Source organism: Atractosteus spatula, chromosome 7 (assembly GCF_055471065.1).
Source record: "Atractosteus spatula isolate fAtrSpa1 chromosome 7, fAtrSpa1.hap1, whole genome shotgun sequence".
NCBI lineage: Eukaryota > Metazoa > Chordata > Actinopteri > Semionotiformes > Lepisosteidae > Atractosteus > Atractosteus spatula.
Genome location: NC_142712.1, coordinates 4,247,101 through 4,265,658, shown reverse-complemented (window position 1 = coordinate 4,265,658; position 18,558 = coordinate 4,247,101). Strand labels below are relative to the sequence as shown.

The 18,558-nt window shown below is 44.4% G+C and overlaps 1 protein-coding gene across 1 annotated transcript in view; it reads left to right on the top strand.

Moving 5' to 3' along the window:
* Positions 1-9,435, top strand: part of arhgap31 (Rho GTPase activating protein 31) — a 36,123-nt gene extending 26,688 nt beyond the window's left edge. The window contains exons 8-12 of the mRNA XM_088922018.1: positions 567-691; positions 1,014-1,073; positions 1,258-1,932; positions 2,190-2,497; positions 2,908-9,435. Of these exons, the coding sequence (XP_088778144.1) occupies positions 567-691; positions 1,014-1,073; positions 1,258-1,932; positions 2,190-2,497; positions 2,908-5,271 (3,532 nt within the window). The 3' untranslated portion in view covers positions 5,272-9,435. The remainder of the gene's footprint in view (positions 1-566; positions 692-1,013; positions 1,074-1,257; positions 1,933-2,189; positions 2,498-2,907) is intronic.
* Positions 9,436-18,558: the final 9,123 nt, after the last annotated feature.

Genomic DNA, 18,558 nt, shown 5'->3' with positions numbered 1-18,558 from the left:
GGTCAGGCCGGGGTCAAATCTAGTAAATCCACAAAGAAGGTTCAGGGGAGAGAGACAAAAAAATATAAGTTGACAAAGGAAGCAAAGTCCAAACCAGAGAGATCCACAATAACCAAGTCGAGAGAAAGAAGACAAAGTCAGAAACAAGCCAGGGGTCAGAGCCAAAAACCTAGATACCTTGCAGAGAGGGAACTGGAAACAATGCAGCTCTAGCTGGGTAAAACCCAATACTGGAAAGGAGTGGTGTGTCAGGCTGGTTTAAGTAGGCAGGTGGAAGAAGGTGTGTCTGATTAGTTCATTGGAAACTGCACTGGAATGTGAAGGAGTTAATTAAGGGCGGTGAGTTCTCTGGGGGCGTGACGTAACATCAAGTAGTCTGTCACCAGCATACAGGGCCACAGAAGAAGAAAAGTGCTTGATTAGAAAGTTTCATCCACCTCCGTAACACGTAAATGTACCCTTGTGCTTGAAAATGAAAACAGTTCGGGTACAGTAATTCTCGGTTTTGAAATGATCCATTGTTGCAGTTTGATGCATGCGGGTAATTATTCGCCTTCTTGTTCCAGAAGGAAGTTTTCTGGAAAGTCGAAGAAGTGGAAGTCCATATTTAACTTGGGAAGGTCTATAACGGAGTCCAAGGGGAAGCTGAGCAGGAATGGCAGTGTGTTTGTAAGAGGCCAGAAACTCTCAGGTGAGAGAATGCCCTTTTCATTTCAAGTCATGAAGGGGGAATTTAGGGAGTCAAAACGGAGTCACCGGGGCTGACACCTTTTCTTTTAGGGAGCTGTCAAAGGATCAGAAATGGCATAATAGCCAGGACTAAACTGCATATTATTATACAGAGATTTTAGTGCAGGGAGTGCTCCAACGCTACATAATGAAATACATACTGTATGTGCAATCAATAAAAATGAATTCCTTAGTAAACGCTTTAACCCATCACAGTTATTTCTGTCTCCTTTAAATTAACTTTATCGTTCTGGTGGACTCTGATATCTTCTTCTTGTTAACAGAGAAGGCCGCTATTCGACCAGCCAAGAGCATGGACTCCCTGTGCTCTCTGCCCACGGAAGGTAACGCAGAATTATAACACTTAACCCTGAATTACACAGCCAAGCACACTGCACACACTGGTTGGTACACGCGTATTTTAAGCCCAATCTATTTTAAATCAAAATCCAGTTAGCAGACCAGACATCCTCACAGAAAGGCCTGGCGCTGTGGGAAGTTTTGAGGGCTCCTGTTTGTCTCTCGTAGATGACGACAAGGACAGCGAGTTCAAACGGTCCCCTGGCTCAAGCGGGCTCTTCCTGCCGGCCTTCAAATCCCGAACGCTGGGCTCTGGCAGCTCTTACGACCTGAGCAAGACAGACCACGACTGGGACTACGAGCCGGGACAGCTTCCGGGGGCAGCGGGAGGGGGGTCGCCAGGGCCCCCCCGGGACACCAAGCCGGCGGCAAAGACCACGCCGCCCCCGCGGAACACCGTACCAGAGCAGCTCAAGGTGTTCAAAGGAGAAGACCTGAGCAGGTGCGAGCCCACCTCCCCAAAGACCAGGAGGATGTTCTACTCCACCAGCGCCAGCGACGGCACCTCCAAGCCCGCCTTCCCCGGCAGCCTCTTCCCGCTGGAGTCCTCCCCGCGGCACCAGCGCAAGGCCCTCAACATCTCGGAGCCCTTCGCCGTCTCCGTGCCCCTCCGGGTGTCCGCGGTCATCAGCTCCAACAGCACGCCCTGCAGGGCGGCGGGCAAGGACAAGCAGAGCCCCCTGTGTGTCAGCGAGGAGCCCTGCGCCAAGCCGAGCGGCGAAGGCCCCCTCCTGGAGCGCGGCGTCTGCAGCGGCACCTCCGTGTCCCCGAAGAAGAATGAGAAGCACGTGACTGTGGTGAGCGGCGGGGAAGCCGTCATCATCAGCATGGACGTCACGGACGGTAAGACCAGAGCAATCGCTCTTGAGCACGCTTGCATCACCGTCTTTATCGTCTGTATTTCCTTAGGGGCAGTAAAGGTGAATTCAACTCCGTTCTTCATTATGACTCCTGGTGAGCTGTGCAAGGACAGTAAATGTGACTCCACCAGTGGCTTCAGAATACTAGTTTGCTTAACGTTCCTCCTTATTGCTGCTATTTTTTCAATTATTCCAGATGCGCAGCCTTGTGATTCCTGTTTAAATTCTCCTTCCTTTAAGGACACAAAGGACAAAAAACTGACCTGAGGGAAGGCCACGGGCAGGTGATTGAGATTTCTGAACCTCCCCAGCTTTCTGGACCTGTGTCAGGAGAGGATGAAGCACACTCACAGACCGCCAAAGCTCAAGAACCTCCTTCTGAGCCTGGAAGGCATGCCTTCTCACTGGGCCTTGATGCTGCTACTCAAACGCATTGTGCACAAACAATCAAGCCCAGTGATCTGCGGCCAGCTGACTCTGTAACACCTGAGGAGCAACTGGACATTCTGCAGGAGCAGCATCAGGGAATGAGCACGTTATCCGAGCTGGTAGGGCAACTCATCTTATTGCCAGTGCGTTCACTTGATCCTTCCATCTGTGAACCAGAAGGTGTCCTTCCCATTATCTCACATGCATTTGTCACAGATTCTGATATTCCAAACTGAATCCTTAGATCTTTCAGGAATGAGCATTTTCTTTTGTTAAAAGCCCTCTTCCCCAGCAATTTTTTTCTATACACTTTGAAAGGGTAAATTAAGGGCTAGCTAAATTCTGTCGTATTTTGTTTCAAAATCCATCTTAAAGATCTGACATTCATTGTTACAATACACCTACACCTTACTGCTGATGCACAGGCATTACAATGTCATTTTGCAAATAACTTTAAGGCATCAGAAAGCACTTAAGTGATTATATATTATCCTGGAACAGTGATTCATATACTCTTCTTTTTCTGCAGGATGGGGCATCAAATTCAATGGATGAGCTGTGGCCTGAAATTCAACTTGAGCTTAAAATCATTGAGCCAGATGTTGATCTTATAGAAGACAAATTTGAACCAAGCCCAGGTTTTACTTTCAATACCAGCGACGATGCACTGCCAATGCCAAATGTACATACAAAGAGAAGAAGCAGTTTCCCTACATACCCTCTGCTAAGTTTTGGACAGTCTGCAGTAGACCACAAGACACTCAAGACAAGCCCCCAGGACGAACACACACCCCAGACAGATTTCAAGGGCAACTCAGAAAGAAGGCTTTCATTTGATACTAGTTTTGAGTTTAATCCAAAGACAGAAATTGGGAGAAAAGAAACTGAACAGAAACCTTTACACAAACAGACGAGTGGCTCAGGAAGCAGACCACATCTTCCCCCATTGTTGCAGTCCAAGGACAAAGACCGAAGGCTCTGCCCTGCTGTGGAAACACAAACCTTCCCGACTAAAATCTCAGAGTCTGTTTCGGACTTGACCTGGGGAGGCCCAGTGGCCATAAGAAGAGATTTAGAATCTGATCCAGAAGATGGTTCCAAGACCAAGGAAGTTCGCGTATCAGTCAATCCTGCAGGTCTGATAGATGTAGCTGGAAGATGTGAAAAAGCGGCCGAGGGTCCCAGACCTGTGCAAGTGGGTGATAAAGATTTCCCTGTGGAGCTCAGGAGAAGTATTGTGAGGCTTTCGAAGCACATGGAAGACCGACCACAATCCCTTGACTTGAGTGAGAGGGATGAGGAGGACACAGGGGCTTTAGAGTTGGTGGAGCCCTGGGAGGATTATAGCACCACCACACAGTGGGTAACTAGCCCCCTCCATTCACCGAAAGCAAATGATTTCTTTGAAAGGCCTGAGGGAGTGCCTTCATGTGCGACCACAGAGAACATCTTCTTCAACAAACCAAACCCAACAGTCTCTGCTGATACCAGACAGGGTAAGAAAGAACTGCAGGCGGATGGAATCAAACAGACCAACCCCGATTTGAGTTTCGAGCTGATATCTCTAGGATGTGCGTTCCAGGCACAAGGGGAAATGTCTTCCAAAAAAAACACAGATCTACAATCACAGAAGCCTTTGCTGCCTCTTAACAATTCTGCAAATCAGGTTGAAATCGATAAAAAAACAGGAACGCCCCCTGGGAATATCCAAACTGCAGCTCCCAGAGACTCATTAAGCCACATAGGGCCTGCAAAAGCTCAAACAAGGAATCATGCACGTTCAGAAAAGGAAATGGACGCCACTTCTCAAAAATGTGCCGTGAATGAGATTCGCAGCCTTACATCCCAGGAGGTCTTGGAATTGGACACACACAAGGATAATACAGTTCAGAAACACAGGCCATCCTCCCTCAACTTAGATCTCGGGAAACAGTTCACCCACCCTTACTTGAAAGAAACTTTGGGCAATCCCCATCAGCAAAACACAGACTTGTCCTCTGCAGCTTTTACCTTCAGAGGCTCGATAACTCCATCCGAGCCCCTCTGTGCAAGCGAGAATAAGGGGAAAGCAAAGTACAGCTCTTCATCTTTGGAGCTAGAAATGTTCCTGACAGACCGGCAAGCTCCAGTGCGCCGAAACTCTGCCCCTGTGAGCGTGTCTTCCATCAGGACCTCCTTCATGGTCAAGACGTGCCAGGCCAGGGCAGTCCCCGTGATACCTCCGAAGATTCAGTACACCCAGATACCTCAGCCTTTGCAGGTCAAGAACTCCGAGTCTCAGCTGGAAAAAGAGCCCGAGAAAACCGTGGGAAACTCCTCCAGCAAAAGGGAGCCCGAGCCCTCCCCACCTCTCCTGTTTGTTGGGGATCCCAAGGATGAGAAGGAGAACAACGAACCGGCTCCCAAGACCATCAGGCAGGCCGGGGGTAATGCCTCCGTCGAGATGCCTTTGTCGAAATCTGCAGCCCCAACGGATCCTCCCGTGCTGAGACGCAAGCGCAGTTCCAACGGAGAAGCCTTCCTGGACTCCCCTCTGTCCTCCAGGCTGGACAGAAGCCCGGGTCTACAGAAGCCTTCCTTCCGGGCTCGACCGAACAGGCCACAAAGCCTGATATTGTTCAGCCCTCCGTTCCCCATCATGGATCACCCAGCCTCTGGGGAGGGCAACAAGTCACTGCTGTCCCCCATCAAGAGTCCCACCGAGACGGCGGCTCTGGACGCCCTTTCCAAGGAGTTTCCCGACAACCTGAAGACTCCTGAAGGGGTCACCCTGAGAAATAAAATGACTATGCCCAAAAGCGGGCAGAGGCTAGAGACCTCCACAAGCTGCTTCTACCAGCCTCAGAGAAGGTCCATGATATTTGACAGTAGAAGTAACAGGCAGATTGAATGAAGCAACTTTTTTAAGAAAGAAATTTTATAGACTCCTTTTGTACCGGCCACAAATTGAGGTGTTTTCCAGTAAATGTGCCAATGCTAAATTATCCTATAGTACTGTTTTGTGTTTTAGTTTATAAATATGAGAAAGTTTTTATTCTGATGTTAACATTATATATGTAACATCACGTCTGGCATTAAAAATTACGTTTTGTGTTACACTAACCAGTTGGTGTGCCAAAACAGAAAAACTGAACATAATATATATAAAAAAACATATATCAAATTGAATTTATAAAATTATATTTCCCTTGATATTTTCTTTCAGATTCCTGAATTTCAACAATATGTTCCTAAGGAATGATTTTAGTAGGAAAGGTAGCCAGCCTCTTCTTTACAAGCCTAACTCTAACAAAACTGGAAATACCAGCTGTGTTGGTCTCTGCTACTGGTGCTGCACGCACACAGGTTTAGGTCATGTGTGTTACTACTTTAAGATGCGACACTTGTAATGAGATGAACTGGATGTAAAAAAACAATCTTTATACAGTTTATCCTAATGATTTGTTTAGCTGGGTGAGATCAGACAGCTGGGTTTTAAACAACTTTGACAAGCAAAGAAAAAGTTAGCAACAGGAAAAAAATCATTGTTCTCGAACTGTAGCTGCATCTACTGGACTTCAAGTTACGGAAGCTTGTTTCTTTCAAGAGTTTCTCAAAGATGTTCCCAACTGTCTCTTTGTTTCTTTATAAATATTTTAAGCAGGCCAAAAATACAAGAATGCCAAGGTAATGCAATTTAAGAGGATTTCTACCTTACGTTATTTCTTACTTTTCTTTAGTTTCACTATCCAACAGAGAAAAAAAGAAAGGGCAATTTGCTAGATGCTAAAGTGTGTGAGGGTAATAAAGACCTTTTCTTCATTGTAAAGCCATAAGTAAAGGTCTACATGAGCTCTGTTGGCTTGTTAAAGATACTATACTGGATTTCACAGGGTAAATATCACAGAGTTATCTGAGGAAGATACTGTCTGACACAGTCTCTCGTGTGGCCCTCAAGACTGGGCATCGTGTAAGTCAGACGATTAACCCTACAGTATGGTCTAAACACCCTGAAACTTTCTCACAATTTAGACTTACCTCGTGAGTGAGTTGTTTAGCATGTTCAGTATGAGCCTGTTTACTCATACTGGGTAAGAGACACAGCAGATAATCATCTGCTTTCAGGCAGTTGTGCATCTGGCACCGTGTCATTTTGTGATCTTCATCTTCCATAAACAGAGCTGGGCCCCAGTTAAAGGCAATGTCTCTTTATATGAATAGGAGCTTTCTGTTTTTTGATTTAAAAGATAGGTTTACAATACAGTGTCATCTGCTGGAAAGATGCGCTTTTTAGATATGGAACTAATTCCATACATATTCAAATCACTGCTTAGGTTCTGCAATGTGTATGGCTTTCCTTTGTGCATCGGATCTCTTCATACAGGAAATGACTGGGAAAAGGCAAAACAAAGAACAAACACACGTACCCTGTCCCTCTCCAAAACGGGCATATGTTTTGGACCATCCTGATGGTTCTGTAGGCTTGCAGCGATTCCATGAGCTCCTTCAGGTCCCTGGCGAACAGGACGTCTTGTTGAACGCACCTTAGAGTTTTCTGTGTGTGGATTTGAGCGAAGAGGTTAGGAGGCAGGGCAGCTGGAGACGTAGACTCATCTGACAGCCCTATCTGATGATGTGAGGATAGTGACGGATGTATGGAGCGCATTTAGGGAAAGGTCATAGGTCGAGAGTATGCAAAGGCCTATGCTGTGCTTAGTGCACCTCCACACCTCCCATAAGGCCTGTGCTAATGAAAAAAAGAACATGAATAATTTAAGTTTTAAACAGGAAACACTTAGAAATAAACTGGAATTAAAATATTTTTTTAATTTGCGTTTAATGCTGTACTTTATGGAATACAAAAAAATACGTTTTTACCTGATGTGTAGATACTGCCCCCTGTTGACCATTGCAGAGAACAGCTGTGGGAATATATTATCATGAAATTGTGGGTAGATATTAGGGCAGCATTTTTCACTGTGGTGTATTGGGAACAAGGTATGCACAGAATAAGTAGAAAGGTAAGCAATGTAGGTCAGCCGAAAATATAGCTGACAGGACTAGTCTTAAGAAGGTGTAGAATTCAGAAGTGAACGAGGGTGAGAAATTAAAGCTTCAGTTTGTCTCCTGACAGCTGTTCACACGTGTCATCCCATGTTTTGACAAAGCCGAGAACTAACAAAGTGCTTTTTTACAATCAAGACTTAACTGATGAAGTGCTGTATCACAGCCACACTAAGAGCACAGAGCCAGTGCCCTGAACCATTGCACAGAAGCACAGCAGTGCCCTGACGAGTCCTGAATCTTCAAGCAGGCGCATCTTCTGGTTTTTCTTCCAAGCCAGGTAGACAATTAAACAATTCCTTTCTAAAATACTCATATATAGGATTTTCTTAAGACCCTTTACAATTGATTACAGAATACTTTCCCCTTTTTAGAGGTGCAGATACCCGTTAAATAACACGGAGCCTGGTTTGAACAAATAAACCTATGCAGCCCTTTAAATAATTAAAATAGTTTTAGAGTCTGAGACCACCGGTTACTTATATAACAGGGGTTTCCAGCCCTGGTTGCAGAGAGCCCCAATCCAGTTAGTCTGACAGGTCACCTGATTTTAAAGATCAACAACAACTGTGAGCTACTGATGAATCAAGCAAGTGATCTGTTCCCTAAAGACAACTCACATTTTAGTCATAAATTCTTTCTAAATGACTTCAATTAACATATCACCTGTTTAATTGATTGCAATGAAATTGGTATCTTGAGAAACTGGTGATTTAATGGTGATCTACAGCAGCTGCTGGACTGGTGTTTTTTATTTCTGGTATATGCAGTAACATTCAACAAACAAATGACATAAGAAACGATCGATTAAAGACTCAGGATAAAGCACTTTAAAGCTTGCTGAAGCTAAAGCAAAACAACATAGTTTGTGTAGAAGAAGAAATGGGACAGAGATCTGAGATAGAAGAGATTTGTAGGACCTGTTATCTTAGTGGTTAGAAGAAGAAAAGTTTGAGGAAGTCAGATAGATGAAGTGTAACTCTCCCAAAGATCCACAGTTTAACTTTCTAAGACATAGTAAGATAAGAACAGGCCAGAGAAAGAGACTCCTAGCTGAAACCCAGGCCCAAAATATTATTTTTATATTATCTCTCTTTCAGGGTGGGGCTTTATTATGCTGATAGGTAGCAATTTAACACTTCAATTAAAGAACAGCTGCTTGAAATTATGCTGATTGTCTCATGTAGGTGTTCTCAGTAGGTCATGTAAATTCTCCAATTATTCTAGTCATATCTGAGGCAGGCAATTTTAATTAAAGAATAGTGTTGCAAAGCTTACTTTAATTACATGATCATTAAAAAAAAACACCTTTGAATGTAATTAACAAAAAAGGGCTGGAGAGAGGTACAATCTGTGTATTCTACAGAGGTGAAGAGTTTTGCTTTTTTCAGAAGGGAGAGCAATGCAGTGAGGATTTAGGCAGGTGTTAACCAAACCCCTATAAATAAGGTCCCGTCACTGAAACTCTTAAGGAACTTTGTCAAGGCTAGGGTCCATCATTAAGGTTCAGGACAGAGAGTTGTAAGGAGCAGCCTCCGGTGGCCTCTGCTATACTGTACATTATTCTGCCACACTGCCACAGGAACAGACACTGCTTCGTAAGTCTGGGTCTGTCTCTCAAGATCTTGGTTGTTCTGTTAGCTGTGACAAGCCCAGAGGTCTTCAGTGGAATCTTCTGCAAGGCAGAGGGAATTTACTTACTGCTGTAAACTACCCAAATAAATATGCCGCGTGTCGAAGGAAATAATAGGAATATTTTTATCTTTGTTTTAATAGAGGGGCCTACGTATCTTTGTCACTTTCCAAAAAACTGTACATTACTGTTGGCATCTAGGTTGGTTTACCTGCTGTGTAATGACTTTTGTTCTAGAGACTTCTACAATGTAAAAAATGTTAGTTTTGTATTAATTAACAGTTCTTGGTGCCTGAAACTGGAGAATATTCACAGTAACTGTATGCATTTGCTGTAAGCCTTTACAAAATAAAATAAAGGGTTACTTTTTGCATTTTTATAATATGCGCTGTGCTTCGAGGTATTTAAGTGTTTCAGGCATAACTGAATGTCACGCTCATTGTTGATAGAGTACTTGTTAATAAGATCTGGAATTTGTTTATTGCCCATAAAAGTGTACAAAGTGAACGATCTACAATGAAAAGAAAAACGACCAGACGCAGCAGTTGACAAAACCCTTATATCCAGAATGCATGTATGATTTTCTCCCATAAATCATACCCTCTTCATATATTAATATTTTCGGAATTATATCCTGTTTGGAAGGTCGAGGCTTGTCTGGCTCTTTTTTTTAAATCAAGTGCCAACGAATTGAGGAGGAAACTGTCATTAACCCAGTTCTTTCGGGAGAGGAAATATGTCTCATCTCGCCGAAAGTTTCATTGGGGATGGCAGCATCCTTTTGCGCAGGGCTCCCTTCATCAAAGGGGAGCGGGTGGTGTCTCCGCGCTGGACGGTTCCTCTTCCTCTCGTACTTAGGTGCGCCAAGTAAAACTTAGCTCGCAAGGGACACGACCCCAGGTGCACAAATAAGATTTCGGGGGGCGCTCTGATGCTTCGAGGTCACCCGTTAGTTTCCCCATGGCGAGTGTACAAGGAAGTAGGACGGGTTGCCTTTAACAGCGTCCCGAAAGAAATCATCATTAAAGAAATCTGTCGGGGGGGGGGCTGCGAACAGTGTTATTTTCCATAACGCCAAACAACTTAAAATATTCTCTTTACTACCCGCCTCAAACACCCTTTTGTCGAGGCCGTGTGTGCTTAGGAACAGAGATGGACAAAACCACTTCCAATCGGCGTCGGCTCACAGGAGCGAGTGCCCGTGATGTACGCGCAATACCAGCCAGGCCCGGGCGCTTCCCGAGCTGAAGGTTTCTCTCGGGGTCGGTCAACGAGCTTTAGAAGCTTGAAAGGAGCTTTATTTACGACGACTTTAGGATGCGCACCAACTTCGAAAACACTGCACCCCCCTGCCATCGCACCATCCTCTTTAGCTGAAATGAATCTATCGGCTTGTCCTCGTCAGGGGAAAGACCAGGCTGACTTGTCTGGCTGCCCGGTTTGTCACGGACACCGACACCGCGGCGGTCACGTCGGCACAGGGAAAAGCTTCTGCCGGAGACAGGCGGTGCGAGAGGCGCAATATCACCCGTCCTGCCTCATGACAAAGTGTTGCATGAAATCAATTATTTAACAGCCGTGGCTTTCATAGAGATTTGGCGAAATGCCACTCTCTCCATTACCTATAGCATTACTCATCCCAGACACACATATCAGCGACGAAAGATCAAATCAATTAAAACGGGGGGGGGTTCAGGGCGACAAGTCCTGGAAGCGCCTCTTATTATGATAAGAACGTGCAGTCGAGGTGGTCAGAGCAACAAAGAAAAGCAACAACAACAAAAAACGAAGAGCGTGGCATGAGCATCCCTAGGAAGGGAGTTTACAGCTGTCGCATGTAAAGGCAGAGAAAATGAATTCACGTAACCGCAGCTGAACGATTTGCCGGCAGGGCAGGCCTGCAGCGCGTGTGATCAAGTTAAGAGTCTCACTCCGCAACTTTTTCATTAAAGTGCCGGCACAGTCAAAGGTGCTAGACACAGTTTCTCGTTGCTGGCGGCCAGAAGAGATCGACTGAATTCCGTGCACAATCATTTACAGTCCTAGTGCACGCATCGAGCTCTGGCAGGTGTTGCGTGTGTTCGCCACCAGGGGGCGATTTTATTACCGGCCATAAGCAGTACTGAGAAAGGATTAGTGTGGTGCGTCGAAAGGCTGTCCTTCCACAAGCGGTGAGCGTTGCGTTCAACTGTCTGAATCCATCAACGAGTTCTTCGCTTCATCTTTAGACAAAGAATCCTAACTTCCTAACTTTAGATTTAGATATGTATTCTTTCACTGTCAGCCCTAAAATACACAGGAAATCTAACCTCTAAAATATATTTTGTGTTGAAAATAATAATAACAATAATAGTCAATATATTGGAACAGCTTTGCAAAGCGCATTTTAAAAAGTTTTACAGGATGAAAGCATCATCAGGCGCACTTTACGGCGGAGCGGATAACACAAATGTAATTGCTGGTTAGAAAATTAAATGTCTGTTCTGCACTCGTGCCTGGACATTGAGGGGAGCAGCCTCTGTGCTTATAAAATAAACATCTGCCTTTTTCCGGGCTCATTACTGCTCACAGGGCGCATGTGGGGATGCAGTGTGCTGGTCGGTCGAAGCGCAGCGCTTTAAACCCGCAGCACAGCCCCCAGGATATATCAGACGCAGAATTTACACCGCCCCTGGTTCACGGGAGTCAAGTAAGGACACACGAAACCGAGACAAGGAGGGAAAACAAATCCGAGCGTAAGGACGGACAAGACACACTAGGGGGCAGCCTTGGTCAAAACTTCTTTCCGGAGACGGTAACGCATGTGGTGTCATTCTGCCTGTGACGGATCGCACCCCGCCTCTTCCACCTCGTCCTACAAGTAGCACCCGCACATGCTGTTCCTCAGGCGGCCGTCACCTGTGTACTAGGTTTATTTATGTGCGCGACGCGCTGAACAGGCCTGTACACGAGTTACTTTTGCTGCGAGAATAAAAACAAACTCTACCTCCCTTTTTTAAAGGTCAATTTTGATACAGGTCCTTGGAAACTCTCATTTGCTAAGTATGCAGGTACTATTTTCACGGGTAAATAAAATGCATTTAAAGCAATTATATATCAGCAATGATCATTTCAGTGGGGGAAACTTGTGAGCCTTTTTCACACCAGAAGAAGCGTGGAATTAACCTTTACTTTTTCCTTTGCAGCTGTAATGATGGTATATGTATATATGGTATGTTATATATAGTGGTATGTATATATAGTGCACAACGTTTCGGCCGTGGAGCCTTCTTCAGGTGTGACCTGAAGAAGGCTCCACGGCCGAAACGTTGTGTTCTTTTCTTCTTTTTTTCACCATGGAATAAACCTATTACTTGTTCCTTTGCAGCCTACGCATGCTGACGTAGCTACCCACCTGTATATATAGTGCTCTGTACTATGAACAACGAATGGTCTTTTTATGACTCGAGAAACTATTTCAGGGGATAAAAGAAAATGGAAGATGAACGAAGTTCCCAGTGATGCACAATGAGATTTTCTAAATAATAACCGTGTTCCTAATTAATGCACGTGAATTGAGGTTGCACCGTAGTGGAGCAATGAGAGAATGAATAATACAATTCAAACGGGCCTTTTACACGGTTTTCACCACTTCACAGCAGTCCTGAGTACCATTCACGGAATTCACAATTTCACTTGGCTTTTCTGCTGCGGTCTCCAGAAGAGAGCAGAAGAAAAAAACGACGACAGCACCTCCCCGAAACTCCCTCCCAAACAAGAGCTGCGTCACCGCGACAGGTCCAGAAGGTCTGAGCCCCTTCCTTCCAGGCAATTTGACGAGAGGAGACGGCGCGCACATGAGGGGTCACCTGCTTCTGCACGCCTCACCCGGGTGAGTTTATGGTCAAAGCTCTTCTCAGCGCAGTGAGACCCCCGAGATCGCATGCCAGCACCTCACCTGAACTGGCCCTTACCAACGGGAACAGCATCTCTCTGTGCTGTAAATGATTCCACGACCCCAAAAGGCTCCAGGACAGCTGATCCAGTCTCTCCCCATGCTGGTCAGCAAAGAGCTCGGCATCTGCCATCATCCCCATCGACTGTCCACCTACACTGTACTTCTCAGCTCACTCGGTGGGGAGATTGAAAAACAATGTGACATCCTCATCGAGCTTACATGAATGACTAAGATTGCAGTCCTAAAAGTACTACTAGACTTTGAATATACTGGAAAGACTTTAGGATGTGACAAACAAAGAGTTTGTGCAATGATAGACAACTGAGTGCTTTTTCCTTCAATGGCTTCATGTCTAATTAAAATTCTTAGTATAAAACCCAAACATTTTTTTTTAGAACTCATGAGAAGGAGATATTTGACACAATAGCTGGGAAGCTCTAAGCAGCATGCAGGTGTGTTTGTAATGTCTTTCCTGTTAAACTGGCAGGTCCTGTATGGCAGCGCCCTGACACTAGCTCTGGGGTTTCTTCCCGGGGAAGACTGCGACATGTCCAGACTTCTCCAGCAGCAGGAGTTCATTACACACCCCCACACTTGACCGCGCCAAGCTGGGCCTGGAGCTTCGTTTACACAGTGCCAGCAGGACTGAGCTTCAGCTGCACCGAGAGAGCAGGGCTCCAGCGCTCTCATCAGGAGGACACCACACACCGATACACTGTCAGTCACCATCCCTACACAGGCCCTGCCAGAGGGATGGGGGAATACACAAAGTGAAGGCGGCTTTTGCTGCACATGTAACATGTCTCACCTTGAGCCCGTTGTGCGGCGTCACTTTGTATAAAAGGCTCAATTGTGCTGAAGCGTTTGGACTGATTTTGCCACAAGAAACCTTCTCCAACAGCCCCCCCACCCCCCTGCAATGTGATTCAATGTCCCCCCAAAACAGAAAGAATACAGTACTTTCTGGATTTAAGAGAAAGGGGTTTTGGAAGTTAAAGATGAGGAATGATAAGGGTGCCCTTTAAATTTCTGTTGAACACCAGGCTTTCCGAATCTTCCGAAATGTCACCATGTTCAGAAGCAGATGAAGTGCACTGTCGTGCTGTACTCCACCTTTTATCTTGCAGATAGTGACATTTTATGGAGGATCATTTGTGAAGAAGACAAGGACTGCGCCTCTTCCACTGGAAAAAAAACAGATTTTCCTCTTGGAGAGAAAAATAACTTCTTTTTAAAGCCCTTTTCATGTTTTCTAAACTATTTAAGAATAAATCGGTCTTGGTCAAAGATCCTTAATTTCTGAAACCTGCGCATGTAGGTTTAGTGATCGTACTTTCTCGCTGAAGGAGCTGAGGAAATTGAACTGTATTATTAATATGCATCTCAGGCTGTTGGAATACTTAATCAAAGAGAGATTCAACAAATAGACACGAAAATGTACACGTGGTTGTTAGAAAGTCAATCGACCTTTACAGATTAATCTATTAAACGGGCCATTGGGCACCGGTTCATCAACTAAGTGTCCTCAAGACTATCAAAGTGACTAAAACCCATTAACTCTTTGTAGCTTCAGTAGGTTATCTCAGTTTCCTCTAAGGCACAATAAACTAAAGACTGAACCTTCACAGCCTGCAACAATTTCACAGTAAACGTTTTTTTTTTTCGAGCATATTGGGGGTGACCGAACAGCAGCTGATATTTATTTAGCACCTGCTTTTCACACCGAGATGTTTGCTGTTGGCAGAGCAACAAGAGGCTTTCAGGTTTCAGACTGCTGTCAGCTCAGCAGACATCTCAATGCAGGAGGCAGGGGCTGCAGCAGAGTACCTGCCTCTGAGTGCGATGAATGAGATTCCAGTCATGTGGCACGCCCGAGCTGGAAACACATGTCATTCAGTTTCCCCCTTTGCCCACATCTTTGGCAAGAACATAATTGTCTTCATTAATATTTGAACTGAACAAGTAGATGTGCTTGCCATTAGCATTCATCAAGAGTGGTCACTGGCACTCTTCAAGAAAGAAGGTCATTTGTGTTATAGAATGGAAAAAAGACTTGGTCTTGCAAGGAGACCTCAGTTTAATTATTGCTCCCAGATGTACCATTTTAAACCATTTAAATTGCTTTATATATATATATTACTTTTACAAAACCTGCCTAAACAGCCTTTCTTCAGAACAGTCAGCAACCCATACTGCCTTATGGGTATCGCTTAGATTAGAACATAACGTTTTAGGACAAATGTTCTTTTTTGCAATTGAAATTTCTGTTTTAGATAGAGGTCATTCTCAAAACACTTCGCATCTGGTTAACATGCCGTGACTGGATGTCTTCATCTTGCTTGTGCGAACTTTATTTCTCGGTCCTTAACCCCTGAATGTCACTGCAGGAACCATCTTTAGTCGTGAACAGATGATTGGCATGATAAAGACGGTGATTTAAACTGCAAAGGTCAAGAAAAGCCAATTAAGAAATGCATTGTGTTAAGCAGGCAGCTTGAGAGATGACATACTTATATCACCATACAGACCTATAACGATTCTGTATCAGTGTCTCTACGTACAGCATATATTATATCCATCTATAGCTATACAACTGTATAATCATTGAACAGTTTGTATTATAACAACCACACTATATCTGTTTCATTTACCAAGGTAAATCTACAGTGCACATGCCCTCTAATAAGGCCACATTTTACAGCTGTCAATAGCTGCTTGCCTTGATTAAATAAATGTAAAAAATAATTAAATGCCTTTTCTGATAGCTCTGCATTCCAGAATCATGGCCAGTGGGTACAGTATTTGTTTATCTCACAATAAACAGGAAGGGAGTTCCATATTGCTATGAGACACATTTACTGGTCTGTCAAGCATTGCTATTTCACATATAAATTTAATGACATATAAAAGAAGCATCTCAAGTATATTTGGCATTTTGGACTTATTTTACATTCAAGTCATGGAATGGCAATTTATTTCACAACACTTCTTCACCCAGCACTTTATCAGAGGTAAGAAACAAGCTACCCAGCTATGCTGTTGAAAGTGATACTCTGGCTTCTTTCAAGAACTGAATGCTGAAATGTAGAGACTAATGACTAATGACATCCTTGGATCAGTTAGCTACTAACTACCCAGTGGTCTAAATCCTCTTGTCGGGTGTGGTGTGGAGGTGTGCCGTATGGGAGCTTGTGTTCCCGGGCCTTTTGACCTCTCGGCTCACGCTCGCTGTGAAGACATCTAGGAATCAAATTAATCCGACTCATAAAATCACCCTGCTGAACACAGCACAGCTCCAAGCATATCGCTTTTTTGCGTGCAAGTTTGACAAAAGACCGAAAAGCAAAAGCAGTGGGGTTGATCTGGATCTCCACCACAAGACACCTCTGTGGCCCTCAAGTCAGCCTCAATAGTAAGAACACTGTATATATTTCATTCTACCAACCTTCTTAGCCCAACCGGACCTCTAAAATAAATCTTCTGCTTTGATGTTCCCAGGTATATATAGAGGTCTCTGTGCTGAAGGCAGTGCTGTCAGACTGTATGCCATCCCTCCAGTACAGCTGATGTCCTTTTGGCTGATGTCCAGTGTTGATAGCCTGGTTGCTGTCTGTGTCCTGCGTGTCCTGCAGAAGAAGAATTCTCCAGCCATGCTTACAAACATAAAAAAGCCCATACAAGCCAGACACCTGGCTACAAGCTCTTAGGGGACGTGAACTGCCCTCATTAACGTGCCCCGAATTCCCCCAGCCCCTGGGGGCTTTCCTGTGTGCAGCGGGTTCGCCCCCACAGGGAGCAGAGGACGGTGGACACAAACACATGGCTTCCAAAACGACCGAAAGAGAAAATGGAGCTCAAAAACAGGTGTGTTAAGGTGCATGAAACGCTGAATTTCTAGAAAAGAAAAAGATGAGAAGCAATGTCCTGAGACTGTGATTCAGGGAATATATACGACGTGAAGCTACAGCCTGTGGTCTGTACAACACGAAGACCAATTTCTACTCTCAGTTACTTAATGTCATTAAAACAGGAATCCATCTTTGTTCCCCTAGTTTTGCAAATAAAACAGCTTTCCCTTCTCTTTTGGAATTGCCAGAGAACTTTTTCTGCACTTAAGAACTCATTTGAGTGCTGCAAACTGTAGATGCCTTATACTGTACAGCCTAAATATTTAAAATATTTGAATTGTAATCCATTTAATATTTTATTGTGAGGTATATTTATCATTCTGCATAGATATGCCAGCTTTGATCATGTTTCCCCAGTTACCTAACACTTCAAACAACAATTTAGTAGCAGCTTCCAAGAAGGACTTTAAAAGAAGAAAAAACTGCTCTTCTTGAGAGGCAAGGCTGGAGGGACCACCAGGAGTTGTGCATCTGTTATTTGTTCCCACAAGAAATACAGAAACCCAGATCTGCACTGAAACATTTCCTACATAAATCTTCTGTTCCGGAATTTATTTCAGAAGTTGTCTCAGTTAACACACTAGTGACATGCGCTTGGTGAAGTAAGGGAAGCTCAAATAAATCAAAGCTTCACAATATACACAACATTAATAATAATGTTTTACAATAAGCCAGACACCTTTATCCTAGTTAACAGAGTAATATTGGGTTACGTAACAAAAGATACAGACTTCAGAATACAATTTACAGAAAACTACTACAGTTAACAAAAGAGTATAAATTAGAGTTATGAACAGGGAATTTTAGATTATGTGCATGTCTAGCTTAGTCTGATGAAGCATTTAATCTGTCAATTGATTTACCGTATTACCAGATTCACATTAACATAAATCATGCAATAATTTACAGTGGTGTTTCTAAACAACTGCCCTCTCTGCTCAGCATCACTTAGTAGACACCAGTCTACTCAAGCCCACCTCCTAGCTGAGGCTGTGACAGTGTGTGTAGCACAGGGTATGACAAACTAATAATACATAAAAAGCACTTTATCAGAAAAAAGTATAAATCTGTCCAGGAGGTGATGTGGGAAGGAGGGTAACCAGGACAGAGTTGAAAAATTCTGATTTATAGTGATGAAACTGCATCTTCAAAAAAAAAATCAATATTTAATTCGTCCATCCATTAACGGAAAGCCACTTCATCTTCATAAAGGTCGCAGCAACCCAGAGCTTTTTCCTGAAGCAAAGGGCATAGAGTGGGACAACTCCCTGGACAGAATGCCAGTCCACTGCAGGACACATGCGCGGACAGTTTGGAGACGCCGATTAACCTCGGAGCAGCCCGGCCGGCGTGTTGAACCCACATGAAGCCCACCTGAAGGCAGGAGGAGCGTGCCGACCCCATTCCGTAATCAGTCCCAGGGCACATGAGCCACGAAGCTGCATCGCCGATCACGGTGCCAAGTGCAAACGAAAAACACAGCTGGTTTCGGCAGCAAACCCGGCAGGGAAGCAGAGTCTTTTTTCTTCGGGTTTCAGAGAATGCTCGCAGTTCTCAGACCCGTGCAGGAATATGGTTCGCAGAGCACTGGAAGGGGCAGATTCTGCACAGAGCTCTAGTTTACACTAATTCTCACCACCAGCCTTTCATCAGGAACGA